Genomic DNA, 12,042 nt, shown 5'->3' on the forward strand with positions numbered 1-12,042 from the left:
TCCAAATTCAGCTTCTCTAATTTTCCAAGTTCCTAGGTGTCTTTACCTTTTTTTTCTTTCTTTTTGCCTCAGACTACTTACTTACAAAGATACTTCTCTAAGATGAGCAATGTCAAAAATATGGAGAGGAACACTTGGCAGCTTAGTACAACACCATTAATTACTTATTTTGCTCTTGAAGTTTAGTTTTTAACTCAGAGAGCAAATTTCACCCGAAACTGTTTCGTTGTTGTTGGTTTTGTTTTTTTTTTTGTTTGTCTGTTTTTATTTTTTTATTTTTTTGTTTTTTTGTTTTGCCTCATAGCTCATAGCCAGAGAAAGTAGTCCTGACTAGATTAGGGTAGAAAGTAGGAAACGAAATTTGCGGTATACTGCAGGCCAGGTATACCTCCTTCTCATCACCCCTATATGACCCTTGTCTAGTGAGTAGTCAGAATTCTCTGCCTCAGTTGTTGTAATTCACAGCACAGAAAGAAAGTATTAAACTGAGTCTTTTAAACATTGAATTCAGAATGAGAAAAGGAATTCAGAAACCACAAAAAAGGGAAGCATTTTAGAAGAATTTAAGATATGTGTGTTGGTCTGTTTTCACACTGCTATAAAGAACTGTGTGAGACTGGGTAATTTAAGAAGAAAAGAGGCTTAATTAACTCATAGTTTCACATGGCTAGGGAGGTCTCTAGAAACACATGGCATCATGGTGGAAGGGGAAGCCAGGCACGGCTCACATGACAGCAGGAGTGAGGGAAGTGCCACACACTTTTACACTATCAGACATCATGAGTACTCACTACTATGAGAACAGCAAGGGGGAAATCTCCCCCATGATCCAGTCACTTCCCACCAAGCCCCTCCCCTGACACGTGGGGATTACAGTTAGACATGAGATCTGGGTGGGTACACAGAGCCAAACCATATCACTTGGTATCCAAAAAATGAGGAAAAAATACTTCTTTCTCCTCATTGTCATCCCTCTGACCTATTTCCAACTCTTTGTGTCTGATACCTCCTATAGAATATAGCCATTGCCTTGACCAAAGCATAAACATTTACCTGTAATAATTTGGTTAAGATTGTTTATAATGTTTATTTCTCATGCATATGCGTTACCTTTTGCCTAATGATTTTCCTTCTAGGAAAGTTTATTTTGATCCGCTCGTGTGTGGATTCTGTAGGATCCTAAATCACTTTTCTGGAACATATTCCCCATCATTCCCAACTGGACCCACCTAAAAACCTAAAACTCAGTCATAACCATCATCTAATATCAGTCCTTCAAATTTAGAGAAAAAGCAGCAAACTAATAGCATTAATGAGAAAAAGTTAACAAATGAATCTTATAAGAAGTGAAAAAAAAAAAATCACTGTTTTTTCCATGATCAGTCAGATCTCTTAACAGAGTCTGGAATTCTTCATGAAGAGAGTACGGCAATATACTCAATAAGGTAACTTTTAAACACCCTATCCAAAAGTGTGAAGTGTTTGTAGTGGGAGAAATTAGTACAGCTTAGAAAAGATTTTAAATTGAGTCTGCTAGTGAAAATTTCAGCAGGTATTCAACAGCTGATGGAGATTAACTAAAACTTTTTTTTTGTAGTGAGTGTCAAATCTAATAGCATCTTTTTAGAAGGTGTTCAGATGAACACTAGCTCTGACTCTGAAGTTAGAAGACTAGGATGAAGGAAAATTTCCTGTGTTTTCATAGTTTTAGGTGAATATACAAAAGGAGATTATAAATTCTAGCGTCTGTAAAAGTTAACTACACCTCAGGCTCATCTTTTTCATTGTGTGCTATACATGCTTAAAATATTCTGCAAGCATCCTGAAAAATAACAGAGGCATTTGGTATAGTAGAAAGGATTTTTAGATAAAGGGGAAAAGTGTGTACATCCTGACAAAAATGAGACTAGCAATGAGATATTTACCACCATATAGTAACTTGTGCAAATATTCCTGGTTACACCTAATTCCCAAACAGTATACAAACACCTGGAGGAAACTTGATCTGGGAAAATTCTCCATTGTCAGGACTTTGTTCACATGATTGTCACTACATTGACATTATTGCACAACCAGCATCAATTCCATAATTAAAGGTGACAATGATTAAGAAAGCTAGGCCAGGCACGGTGGCTCACACCTGTAATCCCAGCACTTTGGGAGGCCAAGGCGGATCATGAGGTCAGGAGTTTGAGACCAGTCTGACCAACATGGTGAAACCCCGTCTCTACTAAAAATACAAAAATTAGCCGGGCGTGGTGGTGCACACCTGTAATCCCAGCTACTCAGGAGGCTGAGCAGGAGAATTACTTGAATCCGGGAGGTGGAGGTTGCAGTGAGCCAAGATTGTGCCACAGCACTCCAGCCTGGGCGACAAGCGAGATTCTGTCTCAAAAAAAAAAAAAAAAAAAAAAGCTAAAAGTGAGATAGTTACTTTTACCTGGAGTTCAGATGTGTTGCTATTCTCAGCAATTATTGTAAGAACTGCATCCAAAGACTCTCTAATTATATTTTATCACAGCATAGGTCTGAAAGATATCAAAACACCTGAAACAACAATGGTGGTTACCAAGGGAAGAGAATATGCAATAAATAACAGATTGCTAACAGGAAATAGGAAATTCTGTGAATTCTGTTAAAAAGAATTCACAGAAAAATGCATTAACCCTTCTGAAACATAAATAATTTTGATATCAGTTTTATTGATATTTATTGATATATTCATTACAAATATAATTGTGAAAGAAATTCTGTTTGATTGCCAGAGATATGGTATAGATCCTAAATAATGCTATATTATAAATTAGATGAACACAGTTCATCTTAGGCTCAGTTTATTCTCTCAGTGCATAATATATGAAATTTATATCTCTCATCAAACACTTACAAAATTTGGGAAAAGGTCACATTTGCAGTGAAGAGTTCTGTCCCTTCTGCAAAACTTAGAAATTTAAACCAAACCTTAACTAACTTGGAAATCTATATATCAGAAGAGTTGTACTTTAGAAGTCTCTCTTAATCCACAAGGGATTTGTTCTAAGATCCCCCAACCCACTCAGTGGATACCTGAAAACACACACAGTACCTAACCTTATATACATTGTTTTGTTTTGTGTTTTGTTTTGTTTTGAGACAGAGTCTTGCTTTCTGTCACCCAGGCTGGAGTGCAGTGGTGCAATCTCAGCTCACTGCAAGCTACGCCTCCTGGGTTCACGCCATTTTCCTGCCTCAGCTGCTGCCCCCTGCCCGCAGTAGCTGGGACTGCAGGCGCCCACTACCATACCCAGCTTATTCTTTGTATTTTTAGTAGAGACCACTGTGTTAGCCAGGATGGCCTTGATCTCCTGACCTCGTGATGCACCCACCTCAGCCTCCCAAAGTGCCGAGATTACAATCGTGAACCACTGCGCCCGGCCATGTTTTGTTTTTTTTTTTATATACATACCTACCTATGATAAGATTTAATTCGTAAATTAGGCACAGTAGAGATTAACCTTAATAACTAATAATAGAACAATTATAAAAGTAGGTCATCATCCTCTACTCTTGTGCTTTGGGGTCTCTAAATGAAGTAATGGTTCCTTGAACACAAGCACTGTCATGCAAGATTTTATTACAATACTCAGTGCACAGTTTAAAACTTATGAGTTGTTTATTTCTGGAATTTTCCACGTATTTTTGGACCATGGTTGACTAAGGGTAACTGAAACCGTACAGAGAAACCACAGATAAAGGAAGACTACTGTACCTTATATGCCTCAAGCCACCTAATTATCTAAAATGAATTCCTTACTTTAACTTTTTCTTGGATTTTTGCCCAGAGTCCTGAATAGTTTCTTAAAGTTCAGACTGCACTAAAGTCATTAAGTTCAGCCTTCACATGCCTTAAGATAAGATTCAAGAAAAAGATGTGCTGTCATTTATCCATCTCCACTATCAGATAGCTTGTCAGAGTTCAGATCACACATCAAGATATATGTTATGGCTTTGCTATTAATAACTTGGGAAAATGTGTCTGCAGTTACACAAAATCACATTCAATGGCAACAAAAATACTAGATTAACATATTTACAGACAATTGTTAACAAACCCAAATGTTAATGTGTATTATTAAACTTAACCTTTTCTTAAAGGAAGACACTTAGCTATTCAGCCACAGAAGAACAATACAATTAATGTCCTATTAGAAAAATTAATATGTTCCATGGACACAGTGGGGGGAACATCACAGGCTGGGGCCTGTTGCGGGGCGGAGGGGCTAGGGGAAGAAATAGCATTAGGAGAAATACCTAATGTAGATAACAGGTTGATGGGTGCAGCAAACCACCATGACATGTGTTTACCTATGTAACAAACCTGCACATTCTGCACATGTACCCCAGAACTTAAAATATAATTAAAAAAAAGAAAAATTAATACATTCTCAAGGTTATATTTGAAAGGTATTAAATTTACGTCTGGTATCAACAATTAATATTTATAACAGAAAATAAAAATATAAATGGAAGATTGAAACATAAGCATCAAAAAAGATCACTAACTTTCATATTTTTGCTAAAAATGAGCTTTGTGGCCACAGACGTAGTGGCTCACACCTATAATCTCAGCGCTTTGGTAGGCCAAGATCACTTGACGTCAGGAGTTCGAGATCAGTCTGGCCAACATGGTGAAACCCCATCTCTACTAAAACTACAAAAAATTAGCTGGGAGTGGTGGCCTGTTCCTGTAATCCCAGCTACTTGGGAGGCTGAGGTGGGAGAATCGCTTAAGCCTGGGAGATGGATGTTGCAGTGAGCCAAGATCGTGCCACTGTGTCCAGCCTGGGTGACAGAGTGAGACCCTGTCTCAAACAAACAAACAAACAAATAAATAAATAAATAAATGAGTTTTGAAAATAGGAGCTAATTTAACTTAAATCACCTCTGAAAACTTAAAATATTCACTAGAAAGAACCCTTTGGAAAAGGAATTGGCTGTGTTTTTATGTTGTGGTTTGAATAAGTCAACAGAATTGAAGTCTGTTATATAAATCTATAGGAACAAGAGAAATTTTCACATTAATATATTATAAAATTAAGAAGATACTATTATTCACAAACTGGGTAAGTGTATTTAGATTCTTTCCTAGTACCTAATTCATAATAAAATAATTGAGCTTTACAGTCACTTTGGTGTATAGCTTCCTTGTCTGTAAAGTGAGGATGTTGAACTACATGATCTCTGCAATCTTTTTCTAATTTTTAACATTCTCATATTATTCTGAGACTATCCAATGAAAATCTTTCCAGTCAAGTAAATTGCTGTAAAGACTCTGGATATAGGTTAATAAGTTATATAAAATTCATCCCTAGAATAGTAATTCAACAACTAATTCAGAATTCAGCTAAAGTTGTTGAAACAAATACTGTCTTCAGAGAAGGTACTAAATTTTTGTTCTTAAAACCAGTAAAAGAAGAACAGGAATCAAGAAAGAAATGCTGTAGGCTGGGCACGGTGGCTCACGCCTGTAATCCCAGCACTTTGGGAGGCCGAGGCGGGCAGATCACAAGGTCAGGAGATCGAGACCATCCTGGCTAATACAGTGAAACCGCGTCTCTACTAAAAAAATACAAAAAATTAGCCAGGTGTGGTGGTGGGCACCTGTAGTCCCAGTTACTTGGGAGACTGAGGCAGGAGAATGGCGTGAACCTGGGAGGCAGAGCTTGCAGTGAGCCGACCTGGCGCTACCACACTCCAGCCTGGGCGAGAGTGTGAGACTCCATCTAAAAAAAAAAAAGAAAAAAAAAAAAAACAAAGGAAATGCTATAAACAAATATTGTAATTATTATTTCTGAGATAATTGCAGTCAAGGAAAACAACTATACAATACAGAGTATATCCAAATACTCTATATCCTAAACACACTAAACAATAGTGTTGAAAACCTAATATGGTGAAATAAGATTAAATGTAGGTAACATCACTGTCTTTAATCTTAACAGAATTCTCAATCTGTGAAAATCACTTACTGTTTGATTTATTTTCATGTTTAGTTATGCTATTCATATGAAGTAGAGAAAAAGGTGTATATTGAAAGTATTTATCGTAACATTTGCAACAGAGAAAAATCCAGAAACAATTGGAATATCCAGCCATTTTAAAAGATGTTTATAGAGGCAGAGACATGTTCTTAGAAAACCATGTTTAATGAAAAGGCAGGTTACTTATAAAAAATTTTATGAAGACAAGAAATAGAAGTCAGTGTGTTGATGTTTATATTAGTATTTATTCTGTTGAGGTGCATTCTGTTTTTTCTTCTTTCCACTTGGGAAGTGGAAATTAATTTTTATTAATTTTTTAAAATTAACTTTAAAAATGAATTATATTGATCAATTTATAATTAGTTGATTATAGACATTAATTTTTTTAATTACAGGAAAGCCAATAGATAGTAAGTTAGCTTTCTTGCTAAGTCTGAAGTGGTAGCTTCAGGACAATAGCAAACTGAAGCAGATTCTTTAAGGAATTTCCCATCTAAATCTAATGTTCATGTCTTTCCTACTTGGTTATATTGGTGCATATATCATGAGGTTCAGGTAAAGCTGATGTCATGAAAAAGAAAAAGTTTATCATAAGCTTTTTGTCTTGAAGAAATCAGTTCAACTCATAAATTCACTGATGTGTAAAAGAAAGACTTGAAGTTACCCACCAAAATACATTGGCCAGTATTAAAATAATCACATTTATTTTTTTCAAAATTTTGTTTTTTGAGTTTTACTAACACCAGAAACAATCACATACTTCCTCCACAGACTGAGAAAACTGTTACAGCAGAATATGAACTAGAATACTTACTACTCGAAGGACATTGCTTTGATAAAGTGACAGAACAGCCTCCTTGGGGTCTGCAGTTAACACTAGGCACAAAAAATAAACCAGCTGTGGTTGATACAATAGTGATGGCCAGTCATGTAAGTATTATTTAATTGATGATATTTAATTTGATGTTTTGGTGAAATTCTCTGTTTTCCTAAGAGTAAAATGAAATAATATTTATTCTGCTGTTGCTGAACAGTTTGCAGAAAACAAAATTGAATCTTTGAATAAGATAAATAAAACAAAAATGGGGAAAATCATACTTTCGTAATATTCTTTTAACAGGTTATTATAAAATCTCTTTACTTGGAATTGATTTATAGAATTTATTCATTCTACAGTTAGTAAATACTTTCTTGGATCATTCATGTATTCATGAACAATTAGATGGTTTTTAGTCATATTACTCAATGATTATTTTTTTCTCATCTTAAAAGGGGTATTTTCAATTAAAAGCAAACCCAGGTGCTTGGATACTGAGGTTACACCAAGGAAAATCTGAAGATATTTATCAAATAATTGGGTGAGTTATGCGGACTGCTTTTAAATTTTTACACATAAATATGTTTTTAGTGTAATACAACCAAGATCATCAAAACAACAATTAAAATGTTAAGATTGGCCTGGCGCAGTGGCTCAAGTCTGTAATCCGAACACTTTGGGAGGCCGAGGCAGGCAGATCACTGGAGGCCAGGAGTTGACCTGCCCGACCAACATGGGAAAACCCTGTCTCTCCTAAAAATACAAAAATTTGCGAGGCATGGTGGCACACACCTGTAACTTCAGCTATTCGGAAGACTGAGGCCCAAGAATTGCTTGAACCTGGGAGGCGGAGGTTACAGTGAGCGGAGACTGCACCACTGTACTCCAGCCTGGGACAGAGAGCAAGACTGTCTCAAAAAATAATAATAATAATAATTACTGGGTTAGGTCTGATTATCAGCAAGAGAGCAAAATAAGACATTCCGGTGCTCATACCCTTGCAGAAACATCAATTTGAACAGCTATGCACTCCACACATGAAACTACCTTAATAAAAACTAAGGAAGGAGGTGAGCTATTACAACAGTGCAGTGTAGCACAGAAATAAGAAAGACACATTGAAGAGTGTAGAAAGGATAATTTTACATTACATACATCACTCCTTCCTCAACCTGATACAGCACAACTGGAGAGATACCCAGTTGGGGGAGGGAGAGGGAAGTGAGCACCAGACTTTGTCTTGGACCCCAAAACCATGCTTACCCCAATAAAACCCAAAGCCAGGTAGGCCCCATAGCCCCAACTTTATGCTGGTACCAGAAGACTCAACTGCCGGATTCTGTAGCCCCAAGCTCCAAATCTGCCTGGTAGATTCAGTTTCCAAGCCTGCCCGACCACCAGGCCTACCCCAGAAGCTCTAAGCTGTTGCCCAGCCCCAGTGCCAGGCCAGCACCCACAAATTCAGGCTCTTAGACTTTTCCCTGTACCAGCATAATTGACATATTGATCATTTAATGACAATATAGTATACATTATATCTTACATAACAACACCATTATCCCTGGATCATATTCAGTTTGGAATTGGTGTTTTGCACAGAAATTTTCCTGTTCATCAGTAGAAAGCAGGGATCATCACACTTTTCTGGTAAGGAGCCAAAGTAAGTAAGTAATGTTCATTTGAAAGCACGTGTAGTCTTTGGTCAAAATCGTTTTTTTAACAATCATTTTAAAGTGTGAAAATCATTTTTAGCTTAGGGCTATTAAAAAAAATAGACCATAAACCTGATTTGGTTTACTGGCCATAGTTTGCCAACTCTTGATAAAGTCTTTTTTATACCCTTAATAAATATTCCTAGATTTCATTGCTTGCAATAAATACTTATTGAGCATCTTTTATTGTAACACACATTGTGCCCAAACTCCTGGACTCAAGTGATTCTCCCACCCCAGCCTCCCAAAGTGCTGGGATTACAGGTGTAAGCCATCACACCTGGCTTCTTTCTGTTTTCTAATGGTGATTGTTGGACAGAGTTCTGCCTGCTACTTTGGTTTAACCACGTGAGCTCAGGAATTGGGAGTAAGAGAAAGTCAAAGACATGTCAGTCATGATAGTGCTAGACTCCCCAGGTGTTCATTTTGGAAAAATGTTAAAAGTATATATTATATATAAAATCTCAAAAGTAGCTACTGATTTGACATCTAATTACTTCCCTTTCAACGAAATTCAACTTTATTGTAAATATGATAGAATTTTTTAGTCCATAGTGAGAATGGTTTGAAAAAATAATTTTGGAACACAATCGCCGTATTTGTTTAAGCAATTTTGAAAAAGGGAGAAAAAACTGCATTATATGTAATACAAAATGGAAACATTCAAGTGATGCAGATGGACATGATAGACACATTTTCAGTCTCATTAGTTTAACAATGTATTTCAAATTTTGGCATTTGAAAATGACTGGTGGATATTAAAAAGTTAGATAGTGTAGAATTCCTTTGATATGTAAACAACTTTGAAGTGTAAAAAATTGTAATTATCATTGCAATATATCAGGGATATGAAAGATTTTAGTTTTGTGACAGCCTTGGTATATAACAGCAAAGATAAGCCATAATGTGAACTTTCAGAGTGATTGGGTGGTGTTGAATTTAATGAGTTACTTTTGTACAATTTTAATGTGTACTAAGTTAACATTGATCGGATAATTTTAAAAACTACAGCATATTATAGTATATCTTAATTGACTATAGAAACAGAAGAACATGATATATGCACTAGTGATTTTGGACTTATGTTTATTGCAAAATGAGTTTATTCTGTTATTTCTGCCATTATAATTGTATGTCTGTTCTTAAATTAATTATGGACACATTTTTCTACTTTTAGGCATGAAGGAACTGACTCTCAAGCAGACCTAGAAGATATCATTGTTGTATTAAACAGCTTCAAAAGCAAGATACTGGAAGTAAAAGTATGTGGGCAGAGCTTTTTATAGGCTTTGTTCTTAATATTAAGAATTATCTTCTTTGTTTTTTAATTAATTGATTTATTTTACAACTAACTTTACAGTTTTACAACCTAAAATGTTATATTTGAACTCCAGCAGTAAAAAAAAAGAAGAGGATTTAGTTCACAAGGGAAAACAGAACTTGAAGATACAAGAGGATTTTTTTTTACATTGTGATAACTGTAAATATATCTACTAAATCTATCTGTAGCCAAATAATGTTACACATTGGACCCTAGAGATGAGATCAGGAACATGCAGTGAAAAATTAGTTCTAAAAAGAGAAGGTGATGTTTTTTGAAGAGGGAGAGAAAGGGAGTTTTTAATGATAGTACATTTTTTTTGGACCAACCCTCCTGCTTAAAACTAGTGAAAATATTAGATAAAAGTTTTTTAAAATCTTAAAAACAATGAGGAACTGATAATAAGGATAATAAGGAAACAAAAACCAAAATTAAAGGGAAAATAAGAGTCTAGTGAAATAAGCAAGCACAGAAACTTCTCTTGACTCAAGGAAGCTACTATTGACCTGGGAACATTTTTCTGTTCTGTCATGCTTTAACTACCATTTTTATTTAATTTGATGGGTTAGGGAACAAAAATTAAAACCCAGAAACCCAAATAAAATAATCTATTAGAAGACCCTCTCTACAATAAACTAGCTCTATTTTCAGGCTAAGGATGAAACATAAAAAATTATTCCTCATAGTCTTTTCGCCCAAATTTGTGTCAGCTAAGTAGGCCAGGGAATCCTGAACCTTGAATTGGTACTAAAATCATTCCAGATTGATAGGATATAGAAGTATCTAGAAGAGATGTCCATAAATTTCTGGAATAAGATTACAGTAGCCTAAGCTGCAAATCAAGTTTTTCTGGTATAAAGGCCAACTCATAGTCAAAGTTAACCAACCAACAAAACCAGAAGAAACAAAACCGATACACGAAGACTCAAGATATTAGAATTATTAGAATAGCCTCTGAAACAGCTGTACTTTTTTTAAAAGAAATTAAAGATGAGTTTAAAAATAATTGCAGGGAACATGAAACTATAAAACATGTATATCAGATTTTTTTAAAGTAGAACTTTGGAAACTGAGTAATACAATACCAAAATTAATAATTCAGTAGATAGGTTGAACATGCCTTCAGATAAAATTAGCAAGTTGGGAGATAGGCCAGAAAAAGTATACTGAATGCAACAGAGACAGGAAAAAAAGAAAATATAGCAGAGAGCAGTCACACACACACACACACACACACACACACACACACACACACACGCTAGTGTGAAAGTCTAAGATTACCAGTAGTGGATTTAAAACTGGCTCTGCCACTCACTAGCTATGTGACCTTGGATGGATTACTTAATCTCTGTCTGTCTCATTTCCTCATCTGTAAAATAGGGTTGACAGTAGAATACCTTACAGGACTGTTATAAGATAAAGCACTTTATGAGTATTTGTTGGATAAATAAAATTAACCTAAATGGAATTTCAAAGATAATTAAAGAATGGGGTACAAGTAACATTTGAAGCAATAATGACTAAGAATTTTTATGAATTGATGAAAGATAACAGTTACAAATATTCTACAACCTACCCATACCTAGGTCTTTCAGTAGTTTGTTTTTGTTTTGAGACAGAGTCTTGCTCTGTTTCTCACCCTGGAGTGCAGTGGCCCGATATTGGCTTACTGCAGCCTCCATCTCCCAAGGTCAAGTGATCCTCCTGCCTCAGCCTCCTGAGTAACTGGGACCACAGGCATGTGCTACCACGCCTGGCTAATTTTTGTGTTTGCGTGTATTTTTTGTATTTTTAGTAGAGGTGGGGTTTCACTATGTTGGCCAGGCTGGTCTTAAACTCTTGACCTCGAGTGATCCACCCACCTCGGCCTCCCAGAGTGCTGGGATAACAGGCATGAGCTACCACGCCCGACCACCTTCAGTTTGTTTTTTAATAACACAGTTTTATCGCCTAACCATCTCTTTCTCAGAATTATAGTAAAAAGATAGAAAAACAGGGAGGAGAAAAGATAAGCAAGATAGAGGATCAGACTATGAAATCCAATAGCCTACTAAGAGGAATTCCAGAAACAACAGAGAAGATGGAGGAGGGAAAGTGTCCTAAAGCTGAGAGAGAAAAATGTTCATGTCAAAAGAGTCCACAAATTATGAAGTAGGATGAATGAAAATGGCC

General features: G+C 35.9%; 1 protein-coding gene across 1 annotated transcript in view; it reads left to right on the top strand.

Moving 5' to 3' along the window:
* UGGT2 (UDP-glucose glycoprotein glucosyltransferase 2) overlaps window positions 1-12,042 on the top strand; it is a 586,709-nt gene that overhangs the window by 507,060 nt on the left and 67,607 nt on the right. Inside the window, exons 28-30 of the mRNA XM_031934986.1 lie at window positions 6,792-6,950; window positions 7,293-7,378; window positions 9,727-9,811. Coding sequence (XP_031790846.1) covers window positions 6,792-6,950; window positions 7,293-7,378; window positions 9,727-9,811 — 330 coding nt within the window. The remainder of the gene's footprint in view (window positions 1-6,791; window positions 6,951-7,292; window positions 7,379-9,726; window positions 9,812-12,042) is intronic.

The sequence above is a fragment of the Piliocolobus tephrosceles genome, chromosome X (assembly GCF_002776525.5).
Source record: "Piliocolobus tephrosceles isolate RC106 chromosome X, ASM277652v3, whole genome shotgun sequence".
Classification (NCBI taxonomy): Eukaryota; Metazoa; Chordata; class Mammalia; order Primates; family Cercopithecidae; genus Piliocolobus; species Piliocolobus tephrosceles.